This window comes from Thamnophis sirtalis, unplaced genomic scaffold (assembly GCF_051295495.1).
Source record: "Thamnophis sirtalis isolate CommonGarterSnake01/CBP01778 unplaced genomic scaffold, rThaSir2_p1.2 scaffold_2, whole genome shotgun sequence".
In the NCBI taxonomy this organism is placed as follows: domain Eukaryota; kingdom Metazoa; phylum Chordata; class Lepidosauria; order Squamata; family Natricidae; genus Thamnophis; species Thamnophis sirtalis.
Window position 1 is genome coordinate 20,426,695 of NW_028261382.1, and position 24,786 is coordinate 20,451,480.

The 24,786-nt window shown below is 42.5% G+C and overlaps 1 protein-coding gene across 4 annotated transcripts in view; it reads right to left on the bottom strand.

Annotated features, from left to right (window-relative positions):
- Nucleotides 1-24,786, bottom strand: part of IGF1R (insulin like growth factor 1 receptor) — a 226,318-nt gene that overhangs the window by 186,273 nt on the left and 15,259 nt on the right. For all 4 annotated transcript variants that reach the window (XM_087704370.1, XM_087704369.1, XM_087704368.1 and 1 more), the window contains one exon: nucleotides 13,195-13,740. In XM_087704370.1, the coding sequence (XP_087560496.1) occupies nucleotides 13,195-13,740 (546 nt within the window). The remainder of the gene's footprint in view (nucleotides 1-13,194; nucleotides 13,741-24,786) is intronic.

A 24,786-nucleotide genomic window follows, 5' to 3' on the forward strand; every position in this document is an offset into this window, starting at 1 on the left:
CTCCTGCTGTTCTACTTACCTTTGCAGGCGTGCTCGGTAGCAGGCTCCGCCCACCCACCCTCACGTCCGGTTTTGACGCTTTGCGCATGCATGGAAGGTCCTGTGTGCTCCGATTGGTGAACCGGTAGCGAAGGTAAGTAGATTTCACCCCTGGTTTATGAGCATCATTTATTATTAAAAAGCATGTTCCATCCTTCAATTAAATTTCCCATTTAATTTCTTTGCTGATCTTCGGTAAAATCCGCCTGTAGCGTGAACAGCACTCGCTAGGTGCCTATAAAAGTATTGCACCTCAACCAGCAATATAAATCATATTTTCCCTACCAAAGACATTAAGAAGTTATCAGACACCAGCCAGACTAAAAAGAGATGGGCACAAATTAAAAGCCCTGGCCAATAAAATGCCTTTTTTTTTCTTTTGTTGCTGGCATACCAGATGGCACACTGGGACAAAGGCCCACAATGCCATAAAAAAAGTGAGATGTGGTTTTATTGATGCATTATAGGTGTACGCCAATTTTTCTTGAAAATGCAAAGTTGGGCGGGGAGTGTTCGCCTCCCATTTATTCCCAAAGAAATTCAATCTGAGATAAGCGACTCTGAACCCTAACCCGGTGGTTCCCAAACTCGTCCACAAGTCTTAAAGTTGCCAAGTTTGGGAACCACTGCCCTAACCCATCATAGTCGTAAGTCGGGACAGCCATAAAAGATTTTACAGCCTCTTTTGAAAGAGGTTGTTCAACAGAAGCCATTAATCAAGCAAACGCTGCAGTTGTTAAGCGAACTCATGGTTTGATATGGGTTCAAATTTGCCCAAAACTGAAAGTAAGGGCTGGATTTTTTTGTAAAACTGTCGTAAAACACATTTTGTGGGACACTACAACCATAAATGCAGTTGTGTTAACCAAGCGTCCAAAGTTTGGTCATGAGAAGAGGGGCCAAGTAATTCCAAGATAGATCCATCATAATTTCCAATGGTCGCTAAGCAACCAGTCGTAAGTCGAGGACAAGCTGTATTTCTTAACCATCTACAAAAGACAATTCTCACACTCAAAAACAGCATAAAAAAGGGACCTGCATTTTCCCCTCATTTTTTTTCTACAAAGATATAGGCCTACAGTGGGAGATTATCGTGAAATTTATTAGGACAGGTTCTACGGTTTTATCCAAAGCACATTCCATTAATGTTTATATTGCCCCTTAGTTAGGAAGTTTCATACAGATAGTCTTCAAATTATGACCACAATTCAGCCCAAAAATTATGTTGCTAACTGAGACATTTGTTGAGCTTTGCCCCATTTTAACGACCTTTCTCTCCACAGTTGTTAAGTGAATCACTGCAGTTGTTAAGGTACTAACACGGTGGTTAAGTGATTCTGAGCTTCCTCATTGACTTTGCTTGTCAGAAGGTCACAAAAGAGGATCACACGATGCTGGGACACCGCAACCGTCATAAATATGAGTCAGTGGCCCAGCGGCTGAATTTTGATCATGGGGATGCTGCAACGGTCATTAAGTGTGAAAAACAAACATAACTCACTTTTTTTCAGCGCCAGTGTAATTTCAAACGGTCACTAAACCGTTGTAAGTCGAGGAGTAGCTGTACTTGGTCTCCTGGAGAATGCCAACCGTGCCAGGCTTCCTCCAAGGCCTATCCTAATTTTTCTTTGCAATTTAAAGGGGGGGGGATTCCCTCCCCCCAAAAAAGCTGTGAGAAAAGGGTAGAAACAAAGAACGGCTCGCCTCATCACAGCAGCTGTGGCAACCTTCCAACCACTTCGCTTTTCCGGAAATCCGGAATTGCAACATCATTGCCCACTGCTCCTGCCAAAAGGACATGTACTTGGAGAGCAGTTGGCATCTTCTCTGCAGCCCCAGGAGGAGGAGGAGGAGGAGGAGGAGGAAGGAAAAAAAGCACAGAGTAAATATTGCAGGATCAACTGTGCAACTGCCGGTGGGAACTTACCCGACGACAACTACTCCAAAGGTTAAGGAGGAAGAGGAGGAGGAGAAGGAGGAGGAGGAGGAAATGTACGTGGAAAGCAGTTGGCATCTTCTCTGCAGCCCCAGAAGGAGGGGGGGGAAGCACAGAGTAAATATTGCAGGATCAACTGTGCAACTGCCGGTGGGAACTTACCCGATGACAACTACTCCAAAGGAGGAGGAGGAGGAGGAGGAGGAGGAGGAGGAGGAGGGGGGGAGGAGGAGGAGGAGGAGGAGGAGGAGGAGGAGGAGGAGGAGGAGGAGGTGGTGGTGGTGGTGGTGGTGGTGGTGGTGGTGGTCACCAAAGGCAGCAGGAGGCAAAAATCAAGCTTCCTCTCCACCCATTAAAAAAAAATTCACAAGAACACAAAGCCCTTCTTTGCACTTTTTCATCCCGTTTAATTGTTACAAAAAACACCATCGGTCGCCTCACGGGCGCTATACACCAACAGCTCGCCCTGCCCACTGCTGGCATTATTTCTGGAAGAGACGCATCCGGAAGGAAGCAAAGAGATCCCCCCCCCCACTCCTCCCTTTGTTTGCGATAACCAGCTTCTGCTCAGGGACAAAATTAAAACAACCAGTTTGCTCCAAAAAGAACTAAGTGTTCCCAAACGCAGCGTTCGTTCATTCGCCCGCCCACTCGGTCTCCTTCAGTGGAAGGACTTGTCGAGAACAAAGGGATTCGAACACAGGTTTCCTGGGGAGGTGAGACCTGCCAACCCTTCCCAAAGCAAGCAGCCAGAAGTAGAAATAATGAGGGCTTGCAACCGTGAAGGGCTACAAAGCAAGAGGACTAGAGCAGGGAGAGAGGACGTCTCCATCTATGGGTAGTCCTCGAGTTATGACCACAGCTGAGCCCCAAATTCCTGTTGCAAAGCGAGACAGTTGAGGGAGCTTTGACTCATTTTATGATCTTTCTTTCATAGCTGGTAAGTGAACCACTGCAGTTGTTAAAGTTAGTAACAGGGTTTTTACGTGAATCTTGATTCCCCATTGACTTTGCTTGTCAATAGATGATCGTGTGAGCCCGAGACATTGCAACAGTCATTAAGTACATGCCAGTTGCCAAGTGTCCACGTTTTGATCACGTGACCATGGGGATTGCTGGAATGGTTGTAAGGAGGGGAAAAAGGTCTTAAGTCTCTTTTTTAGAAATAGAAATAGAATAACAGAGTTGGAAGGGACCTTGGAGGTCTTCTAGTCCAACCCCCTGCCTAGGCAGGAAACCCTACACAACTTCAGACAAATGGTTATCCAACATCTTCTTAAAGATTCCAGTGTTGGAGCATTCACAACTTCTGGAGGCAAGCTGTTCCACTGATAAATTTAGATTAGATAGATAGATAGATAGATAGATAGATAGATAGATAGATAGATAGATAGATAGATAGATAGATAGATAGATAGATAGATAAGAGAGAGGGGGGAGGGAGAGGGAGGGAGGGAGAGAGAGAGAGAGAGAGAATAGAATAGAGTTGGAAGGGACCTTGGAGGTTTTCTAGTCCAACTCCCTGCCTAGGCAGGAAACCATATACCATTTCAGACAAATGGCTATCCAACATCTTCTTTAAAACTTCCAGTGTTGGGGCATTCACAACTTCTGGAGGCAAGCTGTTCCACTGATTAATTTAGATTAGATAGATAGATAGATAGATAGATAGATAGATAGATAGATAGATAGATAGATAGATAGATAGGAGAGAGGGGGGAGGGAGAGGGAGGGAGGGAGGGAGAGAGAGAGAGAGAGAGAATAGAATAGAGTTGGAAGGGACCTTGGAGGTTTTCTAGTCCAACTCCCTGCCTAGGCAGGAAACCATATACCATTTCAGACAAATGGCTATCCAACATCTTCTTTAAAACTTCCAGTGTTGGGGCATTCACAACTTCTGGAGGCAAGCTGTTCCACTGATTAATTGTTCTAACTGTTAGGAAATTTCTCCTCAGCTCTAAGTTGCTTCTCTCCTTGACTAGTTTCCACCCATTGCTTCTTGTCCTACCCTCAGGTGCCTTGGAAAATAGTTTGACTCCCTCGTCTTTGTGGCAACCCCTGAGATATTGGAAGACTGCTATCATGTCTCCTCTAGTCCTTCTTTTCATCAAACTAGACATACCCAGTTCCGGCAATCATTCTTCATATGCTTTAGCCTCCAGTCCCCTAATCCATCTTTGTTGATTTTAATGCTGTTGTAACTTAGGTCACAAAATGACTAGCTGTAATTTGGGAACTACCTGTGTTCTCCAAAGTAGCTGAAGGCAGGTCAAAAAGTAACAGGTGGAACATCATTAAAGAGAGATTCAATCTAGAACTAAGGAGAAACTTCCTGGCAGTGAGAACAATTAACCAGTGGAACAGTTTGCCTCCTGGAGTTGTGGGTGCTCCATCTTTGGAGGCTTTCAAGAAGAGACTCAACTTGGCCCCACCCCCAGCACCCTCCTGCCACCCTATATAAACTCTGTTGCAGAAGGAACCACCCAATATTTGCAGTGTACGTACTGGCCCATACAGCCCGCTTACTTAAAGTAAAGCACTGCCTGTCTCCCATAATATCTTTCCAGCTGATTGGGTTTGGCACAGCTCCAAGTTTGATCGATTTCATCAAATCTTTATTATGGTCATAGACCAGCATGCCATCGATTAAACAGCATTATCTATCGGGACCCTGGAGGTATGCCAACTCCGTAGCACCACCTTGGCAAGGGAGGATCAATCAAGCAGAATAGAGCTGGAAGGGACCTTGGATGTCTTCTAGTCAGTTTTGGTCACCACACTATAAAAATGATGTTGAGACTCTAGAAAGAGTGCAGAGAACAGCAACCAGGATGATGAGGGGTCTGGAGGCTCAAACATACGATGAACGGTTGAAGGAACTGGGCATGGCTATTCTAGGGAAGAGAAGGACTGGGGGAGACAGGATAGCAGTCTTCCAATATTTGAGGGGCTGCTACAGAGAAGAAGGGGTCAAGCTATTTTCCAAAGCACCCGAAGGCCAGACAAGGAATAATGGATGGAAACTGAACAAGGAGGGATTCAACCTGGAAATAAAGAGGAATTTTCTGACAATGAGAACAATCAACCCATGGAACAGAAATTGCCACCAGAAGTTGTGGGAGCTTCATTACTGGAGGCTTTCAAGAAGAGACTGGATTGCCATCTGTCAGAAATGGTATAGGGTCTCCTGCTTGGGTGGAGGGTTGGACTAGATGACCTACAAGGTCCCTTCCAACTCTGTTAATCTGTTAAAAAGCTTAAGTTAAAATAAAGAGTATCTGTTAGTCCAGCTCCCTGCAGGAGAACCTACACCATTTCAGACAAGTGGCTGTCCAGCTTCTCTTAAAGCCTCCAGTGATGGAGCAATGAATGAAACCCTTTTGCTTCATCCCAGTTGCCAGATTCTACCATTAATTTTTGATGTTTTCTTGATTTGATCTCAATCCCCTGGACTGGGGTGAGAGCTGCAGAATCACTGAGGATTTTAATAAATTAATTCTTTCGCTGTGGGTTATTCACATCCTTGCAACCCCTAGGTCCCCCCCCCCCCGCACATATGTGCTAGTTGTTCCCAACTCTAGGGGGCAGTGCTCAGTTTCAAAGCCAAAGCTGTCTGTGGTCATGTGTCCAGCATGACTAAACTCCGAAGGCGCAGAGAACACTGTTACCTTCCCACCAAAGTTGGTCCCTATTTTTCTACTTGCATTTTTTATGTGCTTTCGAACTGCTAGCTTGGCAGAAGCTGGGACAGGTAATGGGGGCTCACTCCGTTATGCGGCACTAGGGATTTGATCCCCCCCCTTGCAACCCTACCGTGCTGGAGGAGGCGTCACTGGGCTTAGGTGCTGTGGAGCATACAGATCCTAAAGTTCAGGATCATGCTGAAAACAGTGAGACTTTGTTGTCTGTTGCCTCCTCCCCATCCGGCTCCTTTTGTCGTCCTTCTGTTCCCCTTTCTTGTTCCTCCCGAGCAGAGTAAACAGGACGCTTCCTTTTAAACAATTGAACATTTATAATTCCCTTGTTTTTACTTCCAACATAGCAGCGGTTTCCCCCTCCTCCCAGCACAGTTGCTGGCAGAGATAAACTTTTCCTCTCTTGACGGTCAGGCTCACCATCATGAGAATCTTTCAGACTGCAGATTGTTGGGAGGGACCTGAGAGGTCGTCTAGTCCAACCCCCTGCCCAAGTAGGAGACCCTACAACATTTCTGACAAATGGCACTCCAATCTCTTCTTGAATATCATTGCTGTTGCAACTAAACCAGCATTAAAAACCTGAACTTGTCTAGGTTACTCCAAAAATCCACATCTCCCAACACTCAATATGACTGGTTTGAGTCCGGCAGCTGTGCAAACTGAATAAATAAATAAAATCCTTTTTACAAGGAGTAACTAAACATTCTCAGGAACACCATAAACAGGTCATGAAACTATCAACTAGTTGGCCTTAGATTGTGACAGCTAAAAGAGGAGTAATTCTTAACTTATGACCAGTTGCTAAACTCCTTGATGGATATTTACAACCCAGTTCTGAAGTTCCAGGTGCTACCATAACATGGCTCTTGATATTTTGCAGCATCTTTAAGAGTGAAGCCACTACAGATATTAAAACAGAACAACAGAGTTGGAAGGGGTCTTGAAAGGTCTTCTAGAAAACGTGAAATATCACCCACATTGCTCAGCCCCATGTCTCTTTAGGATAGCTTTGATGATGAAAAGGATAAAAAAGATTTGGAGATTCTGGAAAGAGTGCCGAGAAGAGCAACAAAGATGATTAGTTGACTGGAGGCTAAAACATATGAAGAACAATTGCAGGAACTGGATATGTCTAGTTTGATTAAAAGAAGGACTAGGGGTGACATGATAGCAGTCTTCCAATATCTCAAGGGCTGCCCCAAAGAAGTGGGAATCAAGCTATTCTCCAAGGCACCTGAGGGCAGGACAAGAAACAATGTGTGGAAACTAGTCAAGGAGAAAAGCAACTTAGAACTGAGGAGAAATTTCCTGACAGTGAGAACAATTAATCAGTGGAACAGCTTGCCTCCAGAAGTTGTGAATGCCCCAACACTGGAAGTTTTAAAGAAGATGTTGGATAGCCATTTGTCTGAAATGGTATATGGTTTCCTGCCTAGGCAGGGGGTTGGACTAGAAGACCTCCAAGGTCCCTTCCAACACTGTTGTTCTGTTCTGTTCTGTTCTGTTCTGTTCCGTTCCGCTCTGCTCTGCTGTGTTCTGTGAATGTTTCTCAGGCTGTACTTTTTTCCAGAATTCATAAAGATCCATGACCAGCACACAATAGATGGTGATGTTTGGAAATACCTTAGGATCTTAAATCAAATTAATTGCTGGTTCCATACGTCTTCTTGACGTGTTTCCTTCTTCCTTAGATACTAGATTTTCCTTCTAGATATTTTTCCTTCAGTTTAGTTGGGTTGGGGCCACAGACTGGAGAATACTCACATGCAGCAAAGCGTGAAGCTTCGTGTTCATACTTTAATTTATGATAGACATGGAATCTCCAGCCGAGCTCCAACTAGATAAAGAGTTTTCACTTCTCATATTTCATCACCTTCAAGAAATCAATCAGCAAAATGTGGAGCTTTGGCATCTCCACAATAACATTTTTTTTCCAAGATAAACTTTTCATATTAAGCAGGTTACAATTACAAGGGGAGTGTTCTGTTTTTTACATGTATTTATTGGTTGTGTGTTTGTTTTGTTTCTGTCTATACTGAATTGTCTGTTTTGATTTTAGATCTGTCTGTCTGAAAACGGATTAAAAGAAACTCTTGGGTGACTTTAAAAAAGTACAGGCAAGGAAAAAAGGCCAAGAGTTCAGACAATCGGGGTTTTTTTACAGCAAAACGGGGAAGTGTAAAACAAAATGTGTGGTCCATGCATCTCAACAAAAAATCCTTTGGCTAACTACTTCAATTTCCATCTGTATAAAATAAGGTTAACAAGTCCCATTTATCTTAGAGAACACATGAAACGGCTGCCAATGAGGTATTCTTTCCATTCTTAAAATGCACTCTGTCAATGTAAGTCAACTTCTTCAAATCCATAGCAAAAAGAGATTCATGTCTAGTTTTGAATGCTCCAACACTGGAAGTTTTTAAAATGATGTTGGACAACCATTTGTCTGAGTGAAGGGTTTCCTGCTTAAGCAGGGGGGTTGGACTAGAAGACCTCCAAGGTCCCTTCCAACTCTGTTATTCTATAACTTAGACTGGGTATGTTCTCCAAATCAGACGCCAAGGGGATCCCAAAATATCTTTTTTTATTCATGCTAATTTGCCTTCAATAAAGGATTGCAGGCTCCCTGCTGCTCTCTGGGCTTGGTTGTTTTCTTGCAGACATTTCATTACTTAGTTTGAGACCAAACCCCACTCCTTTTTAGTGCTGATGGTGTTACCTAGCTGGGTAATGAAATGTCTGCAAGAAAACAATCAAGCTTAGAGAGCACCAAGGATTCCTCTGCTAAAGTTCCCTAATTAGTTAGCTCCTTAATTAAGGAACTGCCAAAGAGAAAACTGCACCTTCACCAACACTGATGAGGCAAATCACTTGTATACCACGAGATAACAAAGCTTCTAGCACTGATGATGTTACCTAGCTGGGTGATGAAACATCTGCAAGAAAACCACCAAGCTCAGAGATCACCAAGGACTTCTCAACTTAAGTTCTCTAATAAGTTAGTTCCCTAATCAACTATACCCCACCAACAACGGCAAAGCAAACTACTTGTAAATAACGAGAGAGCAAAGCCCCCTCTCTTCTAGCACTGATGATATTACCTACCTAGTTGGATCATGAAACGTCTGCAAGAAAAGTACCAAGCTCAGAGAGCACCAAGGAACCCACAGTTCAACCTGAGTTACAAAGTTCTTTTTCTATTGAAAAAGGATTGCCTCTAACTTTGTATTTTTCATCACACAAATTAAATTTGCAACCCTAAATGGAAAGGGCTCTCCCAAAAAAACGCCAGTTGGCAGCTCTCCGATATTAGACACCAAACTAAGGTTTCCAATACCACTTCATGGACAGAATGAAGGCTGTCCAAACCCAGGTGGACGTAATCTCCACGTCCCCACCCCAAAATAGGCCTGTTGAAAGCCCATCCCAATCGTTCATTTTGCTTTGCTTTTCTTAGTTCTCCTCTCAATCAAAAAAACCCCTCACCAGTCAAGAACAAGACATTTAGGCAAGAAAAACAAAATGCACAGGTACTGCATATGTGGTACCTTGCTCAATAGTAGTAACTGTGAGGGGGATCTTGGAGTCCTAGTGGACAACCATTTAAATAGGAGCCAGCCGTGTGCAGCAGCTGCCAAAAAAGTCAACACAGTTCTAGGCTGCAGAAACAGAGGGATAGAATCAAGATCAAGTGACGTATTAATACCACTTTATAAGGCCTTGGTAAGGCCACACTTGGAATACTGCACTCAGTTTTGGTCGCCACGATGTAAAAAAAAATGTGGAGACTCTAGAAAGAGTGCAGAGAAGAGCAACAAAGAGGATTAGGGGACTGGAGACTAAAACATATGAAGAACAGTTGCAGGAACTGGATATGTCTAGTTTAATGAAAAGAAAGTCTAGATATGACATGATAGCAGTGTTCCAATATCTCAGGGGTTGCCACAAAGAAGAGGGAGTCAAACTATTCTCCAAGGCACCTGAGGGCAGAACAAGAAGCAATGGGTGGAAACTAATCTCCTTGATTAGTTTCCACCCATTGCTTCTTGTTCTGCCCTCAGGTGCCTTGGAGAATAGTTGAGAAGCAACTTAGAACTGAGGAGAAATTTCCTGACAGTGAGAACAATTAATCACTGGAATAGAAATTGCCTCCAGAAGTTGTGAATGCCCCAACACTTTAAGTCTTTAAGAAGATGTTGGATAGCCATTTGTCTGAAACGGTATAGGGTTTCCTGCCTAGGCAGGGGGTTGGACTAGAAGACCTCCAAGGTCCCTTCCAACTCTGCTATTGTATTGTATTGTGAGACTGCTGTGTGTATCGGGCTGCAACAAACACATTTAAAACACACACACACACACAAATGAAGCCATAATATTTACTCAAGAAACATTTCTAGCCTCGACTGCTTTGATTGAAAGTGAGCCGATAACCTGGATTGGATTTGTATAGGTGGAAATTTCATGAATGCCAGTTCTCAACACCTGTGTCCTTAGCGCTGGGTCATGTTGCTGGATCTCCGGTTCCATAAGGCTATACTTTTCAAGCGAAATCAAAAGAACGGGAAGAGGAGAGCTTTCTGGGCAGATAATTTCAGAGCTGTACGAGATCACAGTTGTATCCTAACCACTATCTGGGTCTGCGGTTGAGATGTCATTCTCTTTCAGCTCTCTTGCACGGACACATTAAAGACAATTATAGGGCAAACTTTGAAAACATCCTGGAAAACAAAATCTCTCCACCAGTTGGCCGGCAAGATACAATTACATCCACACTCCATTGCACAGAGGTCGCACAACGTAGGCAAAGCTTACAGCGGTCCTCACCTCACGGCCACAGTTGGGACTGGAACTGTGGTTGCTAAGCAATGTTGTTGTTAAACGAATCAATCCCGGGACCAGATCCCAATTTTATAATCGTTTTTACTCTGGTCACTAAAGGAATCACACAATTGTTAAGTGAACCCAGCTTCCTCCATTGACCTGTCTTGTCAAAAGCTGCCTAGGGGGGATGACTTGATGGCAAGACGTCGCAACTGTCCTAAACATGAAACAGGTGCCAAGCACCCAAACTCCAGTCACGTAACCTGGGGAGTAGTGTAAAGTGATGTTTCCTACCAGTTTAGACTGGTTCAGACCAGTTTGGGCGGACCAGTAGTGGTTTGGCAGCCTGGGTTGCTGGAACCGGCAGTGACCCAGGCCTGCCATGCCCCCGAACCAGTTCCCAAGGTGGCGCTGACATCTTGTTTTTCAGTTCTGGGCATGCACAGAACAATTTTAATTGCACTGCGTACGCGTGCACAGCACGCACAAAGCATGCACACGAAACGCACATACGAGCGAACTAGCAGTAGTGCTTGCCGGAACCCACCCCTGTGCGCATTGGTTGTAACTCTTGAGGATGGGCCATAAATCACTTTTTCAGAGGCTGTCATAATATCGAAAGGTCATTAAAGTAATTAATGGTTGCAAGTCGAGGACTAAATGTACTTAAGGGAGGTAAAGCCAGTTTATCCATCTGACCCAGAGAAATTATGTTTTTACCGGAATAGAACGAATAGAATGAATGAGCTGGAAGGGACCTGGGAGGTCTTCTAGTCCAGGCCCCTGCTGAAGCAAGCAGGGACTGTACCAGTTTGGGCAAGAAGAAAGAAGGAAAAGTGATTGTATTACGATACAAAGATAGTCCTGAACTTTCAACCTTTCAAACATGCAATGGCACTGAAAAAAGTGACTCATGGCCATTTTTCACACTTATGACCATTGCAGCCTTCCCATGGTCACTAAATCAAAATTCAGACACTTGGCAACTGACTCGTATTTATGATGGTTGCATTGTCCATGATCATACGATCAACTTTTGAGACCTTCTGACAAGCAAAGTCAATGGGGAACTTAACAATCGTGTTACTAACTTAACAACTGCAGTGATTCACTTAACAACTGTGTCCAGAATGGCCATAAAATGGGGCAAAATCCACTTAATAAGCGTCTTGCTCACCAACATAAATCTGGAGCTCAATTGTAGTCCTACAACTATCTGTGTGTCTTCCTGACCCCCATGAATACATTCTTCTCGATCTTAGCAAACCATTCTTTCAATGCACAATTCTAATAACACATTATTATTTACTAGCCAATAGATAACCCAGGTATTTATTTATAGGGGGGAAATGTTTGGACCAAACGTAATTTATAATGTTGGATTTTCCCCCTTACAGAGGGAGCCCCTTGTGGAGTACTGTGAAGCCATTACCATGGCAACTCCACTGTGCTGTATAGTAGAAGCCATTTTAAGGCACAACAGGCTGTATCTTAACAGCAGCACCACCACCCCAAGGGGTGTCTTACCCCCAGATATTTTTTTTATAGATAGATTTGCGAATCAAAATGGGAAACTCCAAGGACGCTGGATCCGAACAAGCATTTGCTGAAGTTCAACAGGTCAAGAGATAGGAGACGGTATACATCACCTTGAATTGTCTTACAGAACAAAAACAGTATGTAAATTTAATAAAGAAACGAAGCTACCTTGTAGATGCTTTCCTAGAATTCCAAGCTCAAAATGGCAATCCAGACAAGCTGGCTTACTGCAGACTATTTTAACCCAATGCACAACCCTTTAAAAAGTATCCCTCCCACCAAATGCACATTCTACATCAACGCTAATACAGTACCACTCAGCTTAAAGTTTATCCCAGGAACCTTGGCCCAACACAGCATGCAAAAGATGCTAGGAATGTAACTACTGAATAAAATGACAATGCTTATAAAGTAATAAACGGATACATTTTTAAAAAAATCTAATAAATAAATAAATGCCCATTGGAAACATGGGAATCATAGTTCCAACACAGGTGGTTCTCGACTTATGACCACAATTGGGTCCAGAATTTATTTTTGCTAAGAGATTGTTTGTTAAGTGAGTTTTGCCACATTTTACGACTTTTCTTGCCAAATTTGTTAACCCTTAACATTCATAAATTGATAATACGTCAAACTGGCTTCCCCATTGACTTTGCTTGTCAGAAGGTCACCAAAGATGGTGACATCACTTTGGAACACCGCAACGTCATAATTTTGATCATGTGACCATAAGGGACGCTGTAATGGTTGTAAGTGTGAAAAATGGCGATAAGTCACTTTTTTCAGTGCCCTTGTAACATCGAATGGTCACTAAACAAACTATTGTAAGTCGAGAACTACCTGTACACCTAATTCAGGAGTGTCCAACCTTGGCCACTTTTAAGACCTATGGACTTCAACTCCCATAATTCCTGGTGAATTCTGGGGGTTGAAGTCCACAGGTCTTAAAGTGGCCAAGGTTGGACACCCCGATAAGTTGGAGAAGACAACAAACATATGCATTTTGCCAGTACAGTAGAAACCATTTTAAGGCACAACAGGCTGTATCTTAACAGCAAATACCCTCCCCCCCCCCCCCCGGAAGGGTGAGTGAGTGTGTGCATTATTACACAAGTGAGAGGATTATTAGTCAAAATTGAACCATGAATGAATTCTTACTTTTCTGGCAGTGGTTGGAAGTCCAGCAGCGGAAGCTGTATTCATTATTTATGGAAGTCTTCTCACACAGCGGCTTCTCCTCCATCGTTCCTGGACACAAATCCCCACATTCTTTTGGCGATTTATTTCCTATAATGTAGTTATTGAAAACAGCATCCAAGATCAGAGACCAGTCCACCGTGGACAGGTAACAGAGGTCAGTATTCTTCTCGATCCGGATGGCTCCCCGAGTAATGTTCCTCAAGTTGTACAGCCCAATTTCCTTGAGGTTGGTCATCTCGAAGATGACCAAGGCGTAGTTGTAGAAAAGCCTGTTGCCCCGAATCACCGTCAGGTTTGGAAAGAGGTCGCTGAGGGTCTCCAGGCCAGCCACACGGAAAAGCAACAAATACTCGGTGATCATGGTGAGCTTGGGGAAGCGGAAGTTGCTGAAGTCCTCTCCTTGGCTGATCAACAAAATCTGGAGATACCCTTCCACCACTGTGCAGTTCTCCAGCTGCTTCAGTTCCTCCATACTGTTGCGTATGTCGATGTTTGGCCCACAAACTGGGGAGACAAAAAGAGTGGGATTTAAGATGGTTCAGTTCATGTTGTTAAAAATGCAAACGTAAATCGACCTTCTGCTGGGCACGAAAGAGAAGGCCCACAGTGACAGTTCGATTAAACTGCTTTATTGCTAAAAGTCTACACACAGGAATCTTCTCAACTAGCACCTGGTCAACGGAATTCAAGGAAGGCTGGACTTTGTTCGTTTGTGGTTACGTAGAGATTCTAGGCGGATTCCTCTTTCAACCCCGCTTCTAGCTTCTCCTCCTACTTTTCCCCCCAAATCTAATTTTAGCACAATATTTTTGTTCTGTTACTAAGGAAATGTTGTGCTAAAATTACTCCAACCGAATATCCTTCAATTATTTTTATGAGACTTTAGCCGTGATGGCGAACCTGTGGCACGCGTAGCCATTTTTGGTGGCAACCGTCAGCTCCAGCACACATGCGCGCGCCAGCCAGCTAATTTCTCACCCTTACAGAGAGCCAGGAGAGCCGTTTTCAACCTCCCCAGGTTTCAGGAAAGCCTCCGGAGCCTGGGGAGGGCAAAAAACGTTCCCAAACTTCCGATAAGGCCATTGGGGCCATTTTTCGTCCTCCCCAGCAAGAATTTGACTTGCTGGAAGTACAAAAAAGACACAAGGGACTTTCTATCATATATGGTGGACCTGCCCGGAAACTCAAAAATACTAGATGAAAATTTGGAAATGGGTACAACAAATTACAGAGAAGCAAATAGAATACAAACCAAAACTCTTTCTGCTGGGAATAACCAAGGGGAAATATAGAAAGAAAGTTAAATACATACTAATACATCTTCTGACCACAGCTAGAATAGCGTTTGCCCAATGGTGGAAACAAAGTAATATCCCCCCAGACAAATTAGTGATTCAGAAAATTTTGGATTGTGCAGAAATGGACAATTTTAGCACTAAAATTAAAGGACAAAGAAGAGTCTGAATACTATGAAAATTTGGGATAATTGGTACAAATGGTTGCAAAACAGGAATAAAATTAATTCAGCTGAGAAACAATAGAGGTATGTATAGAACTGTAGATAAATGTATATAAATATAGAAGCGAAATAAGATTGATATGTATAGGTATGATGACATAACAATGTTGATGTAATGATTGTAAGACGTTATGGAAGGAAAAAACAATACAAAAATCTGCTTCAAAGAGCCTCCGGAGGTTGGGGAGGGGTCGCGCGTGCATGCACAAGGGGAGGGGTCTCACACGTATTCACAGGTGGGCAGGGAGGATGGAGTGGGCATGCGGGTGCGCACAATTTTGGCACGCCTTAAGAAAAAAGGTTCACCATCACTGGACTATAGTCTGATACTCTGAATATTAGATAACTTGTTAAGATAGGATGTAAACAGATGAATCACCCATTGATACCAGGCCTGAGCATTTTACAGTCTCCAGGCCACCTGTGGCGAATTGGCTATCCCTGTGTGAGGTCAATCGAAAATTAGAAATGAAATGTAAATAAGTGTTCGCCGTGCATGCAATATAACTACCTTACTTTTATTTTGAAACTGAAAGCTTTTTTTTTTCAATTTACATATGTACCTAGATAATTGAGTGGTGCGATGGCCTAGAGGCAGAGCTCTTGTCTCACAATCAGGAGGCTGTGAGTTAGATCCTAGGTAGAGGCAGATATTTCTCTCTCTGGCACAATGAGAATATATCTGCTGAATATAACTCCGCTTTGGTGACAAGAAGGGCATCGGGCCAGTAAACACTCGGCTCCATTCAGTTGCCCAGACTCCACCCCGATGCAAGGGATTATGGGGTCATTAAAAGATGATGGCATATGTATGTACATACGTGCATGGCTACGCATCAAAGTCCTCATTGGTTTGGTCAGCCACAACAGTCCCAGTTTGTCATATGGCCTCTTAGGAAAAAATAACTCTGCATTATACCAAACTATAAGCCTATATACTATAAACTATCATTTTTAAACACTCAATAAATGGATATACTCAACATACAACTAACCCTCAGTATTATTATTACAGCTTAATGCTGTTTGGAAAAGGCACCAAACAATCCCTGGAATCCAGAGCTAAAGAGTCTTCAGGATTATACTTAGTAGTGGAGTTAATTCTTCCACCAATGAAGACAACTTTATGAAGAAACTTGCCAGTTCTTACTTTGCTAATATTCTTGTCTTTACACAACTCAGACTTTACGATGTATATGAGGGCTTTCACCAATTAAAATGAAACTAGCCATTAATAGCAATAACACTATACAGCTTCACAGTGCTTTACAGCCTTCTCTAAGCAGTTTCAAAGTCAATACTGTCCCCAACAATCTGGGTCCTCTTTTTACCGACCTTGGAAGGATGGAAGGCTGAGTCAACCTTGAGGTGGTTAGGATCGAACTGCTGGCAGTGGGCAGAGTTAGCCTGCAATACTGCATTCTAACCACTATGCCACCATGAGAATGGAATAGAAGTAGAAATAAAAATAATAGAAATAGTACTTAGACCTATATACCGCTTCCCAGTGCTTTACAGCCCTCTCTAAGCGGTGTACAGAATCAATGCTGTCCCCGACAATCTTGGCCCTCTTTTTACCAACCTTGGAAGGAAGGAAGGCTGAGTCAATCTTGAGTCAGTCAGGATCGAACTCCTGGAGTGAGCAGTGACTTAGCCTGCAGTACTGAGTTCTAACCACTGCGCCAACTGGGCTCTCAGCCTATAATGTGGTTTGATTTCAGTCCAGCAACTTATGTAAACCGAGCTACGTTAACAACCACAACTGGGACTGGCAACTATGTCACTAAGCAATGCAGCTCTTAAGAAGAAAACTGTTGCCCTCAACTTTTATAAAGACTTTGATGTCTCAAGCGCTGGGTATCCATAACAATCTTCCCACCCAATGGTTTCTTGCTACCTATGGAAACCCCCAAAGAGGCTTTCTTAGTGATGCCCCCCTTGTTTTGACCTGTATGAAGAATGGTTATAAGCAGGAAGTGGGGAATGTCTAGAGAAGGACTAGGGTGACATGATAGCATCTTCCAATATTTGAGGGGCTGCCACCAAGAAGTGGGTTCAAGTATTCTCCAAAGCACCTGAAGATAGAACAAGAAGCAATGGGTGGAAAACAATCAAGGAGAGAAGCAACTTAGAACTAAATTTCCTGACAGTTACAACAATTAATCAGTAGAACAGCTTGCCTTCAGAAGTTCAGATGCTCCAACACTGGAGGTTTTTAAGAAGAGATTGAACAACCATTTGTCTGGAATGGTATATGGTCTCCTTCTTGAGCAGGAGGTTGGACTAGAAGACCAACAACGTTCCTTCCAATTCTGTTATTCTGCTATTCCTATATATTATTGAGCTTCTGGGGACTCATAAATACTTCTCTACTTAGGGAAGAATCTGGGGATGAGAAAGCCCACGCTCACAACGATACTGTCAAAGTTTATGATGCCTTTATATCTTGGACTTCTTAAAATCCTATTTTAAACTTTGCTGTGTCATTCTGAAAGTTCCTTCAAGCTTACGGGAACTGAGCAGTGCAAAACTCTTAAATCAATCAAGTTGCAGAAATAGAAAGGACGAAGAGGAAGAGGAGGAGAAGTAGGCTTTGCTACTCAGGGTAACAGGTGCTTCAGGCAGCCCTTGCTATTACTTATGTTCCCACCCTGTTTTGCTACAAGTGTTGGGAACATAAGGTTTCTTATCATAGTAAGTGGAAAGTTCAAAAACGAAAATAAAAATCTGAAGCAGCCCTGCTCTAAAATATTGATTGGACTAGATCTATAGATCTATATATCTAAAGCAGCCTTTTTCAACCCAATGTCAACTCGCAAAGCATCCTTGGCCTGCTTTCCAGTTGCCATAGGCAGGGGGGAGGGGAGAAACAGGGTCATACTTGGGTCGTAAATTACGTGGGGTCAGAGTTGGCTTCACTTGGGTATGTGCCAGAGGTGGGTTCCTACCAGTTCGCACCAGTTCGGTAGAACCGGTTCGTCAAATCTACCGAACTGGTTAGAAGAGGTTCCACCAGTGGACCCGGAAAGCAGGCCACACCTACAGAAAAGGTTCCAATTTTTTTTGAAACCCACCACTGACACACACACACACACACACACACACACACACACAGAAAGAGAAAGAAAGGAAGAAAGAAATAAAAAAAGAAAAAAGAAAGAAAATTGAAAGAGATGAAAGAAAAAAAGGAAAAAGGGACAGAGACAAAAGGAAGGAGAGAGAGAGAGAGAACACATGGCCAGCAAGCCACTCCCACCAGGTCACATGGCCGGCAAGCCACTCCCACAAAAGAGGCCACACCCACAGAGTAGGTTCGAAATTTTTTTGAAACCCACCACTGGTATGTGCCGACATGTTGCTCCTAGTAAATAACTGGATTTCTTCTGAAACTTGGCTCGAGGCTCATGATTTAATTAGGGCATCCGTCGGAACCAACACCTTAGTAACTTGAAGATGTGTAGGCTTTAATTCCCAGAATTCCCCAGCCAGCCATGTTGGTTGGGGAATTCTGGGAGTTGAAATCCACACATCTTAAAGTGGCTATGGTTCAGATACACAGATCTTAAGCTATGTGAATCTCCGCTTAAAGGGCGGGGGGATCTTGAGGCTTTTAGCATAAAGTCCAGATCAATACAAAATCACAACCAACCCTCTATTATGACAGAATATAGAGAAAAAGGAATATCTGCATAGCTTCTACTTATTGCATTGACGCTGTTGAGTCCAGTTATGGAGCCAAAGTAAACTGAAAAAAATATATCAAATTTTAATACCACTTTACAGTAACATTGGAGGTGGAAAATGCACAAAGTTTAGCGGTGGTTGACGAAACACTAAATCCAGGTAATCCTTGACTTACAACAGTTCATTTAGTGACCATTCAAAGTTACAAGAAAAAAAGGTGACTTATGGCCATTTTTCACACTCGAACAGCCCCATAGTCATGAGATCAAAATTCGGATGCTTGGCAACTGACTCCTATTTATGACGGTCAGTGTCCTGGGGTCATGTGATCCACTTTGGTGACCTACTGACAAGCAAAATCAATGGGGAAGCCAGATGCACTTAACAACCATAACATAACGGCTGCCATGATTCATTTAACAACAGTAGCAAGAAAGATCATAATATGGGGCAAGGCTCCCAACGAATGTCTCACTTAGCAACAGAAATTTTGGTTGCAAGTCAAGGACTTCTGGTAATGGTCTGGCATTGAGCTAAAGCGGAACCAAAGCATCAAGTTCAAGCCAGCTATAAATCATAATCATTCAGTTGGTTTCCGCTTCTTGGTCACACCGCCAATGCAACCATTGCTGGATTCACATGTAGCCCTTCATGGAGATAATACCCTCCTCTGCATCTAATGTCATGTGTGAATCCAGCTACTTCTGTTTTTAACGCAAAATCTTGCCTTATTTTGGTGTAAATGCAGCTGTGATTTATCCAGTAAAGCGTAGTTCAATGGAAAATATGAACTGGGGCGACATTGGGAGAATGAGTACGAATTCATCTAGGAAAATCAGTTCTCGGTTTTCCAACAGTTTAATAAGCCTTTTATTCCCCACGAGGAAAGCTTTGGCTTACAGAGAAATTGAATTTAGAAGTTTTAAAAGAAGTTCTACGACGGTTTAATAAGATTTGAATATTTTATACCATAAATCATATCTAACATTCAGCCATTGTATCTTTATCTAGCCAAGTTCACTTTTCTGCGTCTTGTTTTTCTTCTTTAAAAAAAAACCTTCCATTCAACTCTAGTTAATGACTGCCTAATACGTCAGTTCTTATTTTTGTTTATTTTGCCTTGAAATTAACGTAATAAAAAGACAATCTAATCCTTGTTCAAAGAGTGCTACAGTTTCTTTTTGGCTGCCGTATGTTTTCATTGGACTGTGGTTTACACACACACACACACACACACACACACACACACACACACACCATGATGTGTCTTCCAAAGCATAAAATCAAACATAATGTTATTCATTCAGCATTTCACGCAAACTCTGTAATTTTCTTCTCGGCTCTAAGTAATTCCCAGAGTTTAACTACGCATGGCTGGTATTCTCCAACCTGGTGCCCTCTAGATGTGTTCAATTTTGATTTTCATAAGCAACTCCAGCATGAAAAGACAATAAAATCAAGAAAGGCAAATTTATCATATCTAAAGTAACCCTAAATTTGCAGCATAGCATTTTAAATTCTTTCAGCGGTTCAATTCCCAGTGAAAATTATGCCTCTCCAAAGCTCTCCATTTATTTATTTATCCAATGTATATGGCTCGCCCATCTCAACAAGTGATTCTGGGTTGACAAAGAAAATTAAAATAAAAACAACTACAAAAATTACAAAGGTTCAACTACAAAGCAACTTTTGCAGCTCAAGACAATAGCTGTGTCTGCATTTGGTAGGTTTGTTGAACATTTGCTGTAACGTACATCACACTAACAGGAAAGTGGTGGCTCAGTGGCTAAGACGCTGAGCTTGTCAATCAGGAAGGTCGGCAGTTTGGGGGTTCGAATCACCAACGCGGCGTAACAGAGTGAGCTCCTGTTACTTGTCCCAGCTTCTGCCAATGTAGCAGTTCGAAACATGTAAAAACTGCAAGTAGAAAAACAGGGACCACCTTTGGTGGGAAGGTAACACCGTTCCGTGTGCCTTTGGCATGTAGTCATGCCGGCCATATCACCATGGAGGCATCTTAGGACAGTGCTATCTCTTCGGCTTTGAAACGGAGATGAGCACCTACAGTCGGGAACAACTAGCACATATGTGCAAGGGGAACCTTTACCATTACATCATACTAAGCCAACAGAGGTGCCCCTATTATCATTTCATTTAGTGAGGGAACCCAGCATTTTAAGCACATCTTTTTTTTTAGCATCATTAAAGCCGCTGCATCATTAAAGCCACCATCCTAGCTGTTTCATAATCTACTCCCAGCTATCTCCCCCCTCGCCCCGCATGTGTAAGCACAGCCACAACCTTTGCTGGGAAAAACAGCAAAGCGGCTGTGCTGGCAGATGCACATGGGAACAACCAGGGAAAGCTGCACAAGCTTTATAAATGACATGGCTGCTTTAAACCATTAAAAAAGAGGTGCTTTGAATTCAACAGCAGAAAGAAATTACATCTGCAGAGTTCTCGATGCCTACCCACTCATGGATTGGTTGCAATTCTGGCTTACTAGATAATCCTCTGACTGATTGCCTGTAACAGCAAGCCAAGATGCAGGTACAGTCCTCGACTTATAACTACAACTATGCCCAGAATTTCTGTGGCTAAGTGAGCCGGTTGTTAGGTTTGTTTTGCTCCCATTTTACCGCCTTTCTTGCCACAGTTATTCAGTGAATCGTAGCAGATGTCAAGTTAGTTACAAGGTTGTTAAGTGAATCGGGCTCCCTCACTGACTTTGCTTATCAGAAGATTGCAAAAGGCGATTGGGGCAGTGCAACCGTCATAAATACATGTCAGTTGCCAAGCATCTGAATTGTGACCATGGGGGATAGTGCAACCGTCATAAGTGTGAAAAAATGTCATGAGACACTTTTTTCCCCCAGGGCCATTGTAACTTTTGAACAGTCACTAAATGAACTGCTGTAAGTGAAAGCCTGTCTGTACTTAACTTACAACATGAAGGCACAGGACTTTATCTTTGCCCCTCCTAAACACCTGTAGGTAGTCCTTGAATTACGACCACTCACTTAGCAACTGTTCGAAGTTACGATGGGCCCATCACTTATGACCTGGCGTGACCCGTCAAAACCGCGCTCGACTAAGCCGCGCCCGATTAAACCGCATCGCTGACGTCATCAACAGGGCGACAACAGCCAGCGCGGAGAAAGAAGGGCACTTTAAATAGCACTTTGAAAGCAAGCCGATTCAACTTAAGGTAAGGGTTAGCTTTAGGGTTAGGTTTAGGGTTAAGTTAAGGGTTAGGGTTAGGTTAAGGATTAGGGTTAGGTTTAGGGTTAGGTTAAGGGTTAGGATTAGGTTTAGGGTTAGGTTAAGGGTTAGGGTTAGGTTAAGGGTTAGGTTTAGGGTTAGGTTTAGGGTTAGGTTAAGGGTTAGGGTTAGGTTTAGGGTTAGGTTAAGGGTTAGGTTTAGGGTTAGGTTAAGGGTTAGGGTTAGGTTTAGGGTTAGGTTTAGGGTTAGGTTAAGGGTTAGGTTTAGGATTAGGTTTAGGGGGGTTAGGTTTAGGGGTTAATTTTAGGTTTAGGGTTTACAGTGTACTTCTGTCTCCGCGCTGTTGTCGCCCTGTTGATGATGTCAGCTACGCGGTTTAGTCGGATGCGGCTTAGTCAAGCGTGGTTTTGTGGTGGAACCATGACCTGGTAGTTCCAACAGCCGCTGCCACTCCCAGCCATATTAGTCATGTGATTATGTTTTGGACACTTGGCAACTGGCCGGTATTTATGTCCGTTTGCAGCGCCCCAGAGATTTGTGACTGCAATTTGACAAAACCTAGCATTTACTTCCCCCAGAACAAGTTGTAAAATTGAGTCAATCCCATAACAACCCACTTAATGACTACCTCGACTTCCGATTGTCATTGCTGGACTCCATTGCAGTCATACGCCAAGGACTACCTGTGCACCAGTCAGCGCTTAGCATTGCACTCAATTGCACTAGCCAATTTTCTCCATGAATAATAAGCTTGGATGCATTGCTATTCAGCATCCTGGTTAGTCAACAGAGGAGAAAACCAGGGTCAGCTGCATTCGAAATAATAGTTCCTAGTTTATCAGCTCATTAAAATTTCAGTGAAGGGAATCCAGCAGTTTTTGTACACTAACACACAACTCATTCATTGTAAGCCAAGAATCCTATAACCTTAGGTTCTTATTCTTCTTTAATAGTTCTTATTTGTTTTGTTTCCCAGGAGAACTGAGAAAAAGATTATTTCAAGCTTGGCGTTTGATATTTTTAATAACTGCAATACAAATCCTAGTGAAGAGTCCATAATTCATTTATTTACCTTTTCATTTAATCCTCCCCCACGTATGGGGAACAACAAGGCTTGTGTGGCACGCAAATTAAAGCAAAATAAAGAAAATAAACCATAAACAATAACAAAGCGACACAAAATTTCTACTTAGACAAACAACCCGTCCAGGGATTAAGGCCATGTCACGGCCATTTCATATCCCAGAGTCACAAAATTGTGTTGATTTTTTTAAAAAAAGAAACACCCCAGCACTACCGTACAAATATGAAACAATACCTAGATCCAAGCATCTTGCTAGATGTAGCTGTTTGCTTTTAGGTATCTCTAAACCAGCAATTTGTGGGTTACTGTTATCTCTCAACAAGGCCACGACAACATTAATAGCATCTTAAATATGTTGAAAGGGAAAAGATCATCACAGAAAAAGACTAACAGCCCATTTGGTCTAGTGGCTAAGCCACCAGCTGGAAACTGGGAGATAGTGAGTTCTAGACCCACCTGAGGTAGGAAAGCTGGTTCAGTGATTTTGGACCAATCACTAGGAGACTGTGAGTTCTAGTCCCGTTTTAGGCATGAAAGCCAGCTGGGTGACTTTGGGCCAATTTCACTCTGTCAACCAGGCCCACCTCACAGGTGGTTTGTTGTGAGGAAAATAAGAGGAGGCAGATGTGTTGGATATGTTTGCCACCTTGAGTTATTTGTAAAAATAATAAAGGCAGTATGAGTGGGTGTGTGCGTGCGCACATTGCATTGAATTTGGTACTCAACGCATTCTGTTGCAAAAAGTTTGTCCTGCAATCATTGTTTGTTTGGTACTCGACGCACAAGCGATAACTTGTCGGTATCACCTGCCTCGTGACTCACTACATTATTCCTTATGGGAAAAATATGTTTGGTACTCATTGTTTTTGGTTGTCATTGTGCCTCCCGGAACCAATTAATGATGACTACCAAAGATAACACTGTCTCTCTCTGTGTTTGCGTGCGTGCGTGCGTGTGTCTATCAAGAATATCGACGTGAAATTCTCCTCTCGAGAATTTCAGAGGAAAGGAACTCGGGTAGAATTTCTTGAGAGAAAAGACAAAATCCCAAGATTGTCTCAGCAATAACATTTGCAAGGAGCACCAAAAACAATACAACTTAACCCTCCCTCAAACATCAAAGGATTGATTCTAAGCCCCCTCCCCCCAGTAGCTCCCTCCCCTCTCCCCCCCCCAAACCCCCCAAAACAACATTCAAAGAAACTTCTGCCATACAGCCCTTTGGAAGGGAATAAAAACAATATAGTTGCAAGTAGTTGGAGCAAAGAAAAAAAGGGGGGAAAGTGAGTTTGTCTCCATCAACTTTCTACCCTACCTAGCCTATAATAAAACATTTCCCGAAGTCAGGGATGCAAAGTTGTATGGTTTTAATCATGATGGTGGAGATAACTCACATCATCTCACACAGAACAACTTGTGAAAAGCAAAGAAAATAAATAAATAAATAAATAAATAAATAAATAAATAAATAAATAAATAAATAAATAAAAAATAATGAAATAAAATAAAATAATAAAATAAAAAATAATAAAATAATAAAATAAAATAATAAAATAAAATAATAAAATAAAATAATAAAATAAAATAATAAAATAAAATAATAAAATAAAATAATAAAATAAAATAATAAAATAAAATAATAAAATAAAATAAATAAGGTGCAAGTGCATAAGATATTGCAAACTAACATCTGGATGAAACTGGAATATGGGTAGTCCTCGATTTACGTCCACAATTGAGCCCCCAAATGTTCTATTGTTAAGTGAGACCTTTGTTACGTAAGTTTTGCCCCATTTTGCCATGATTGTTAAGTGAATCACTGCAGTCACTAAGTTAGCAACCTGGTTGTTAAGTGAATCTGGCTCCCTTGTTGATTTTGCTGGTCGCAAAAGGGGATCGCATGACCCCGGGACACTGCAACCGTCATAGGTATGAACCAGTTGCCAACTGTCTTAACTGCCTACATGATCATGGGGATGCTACCAAGGTTGTAACTGCTGCAACAGTCATAAGTATGAAAAAATGGTCATAAGTCTTCCCC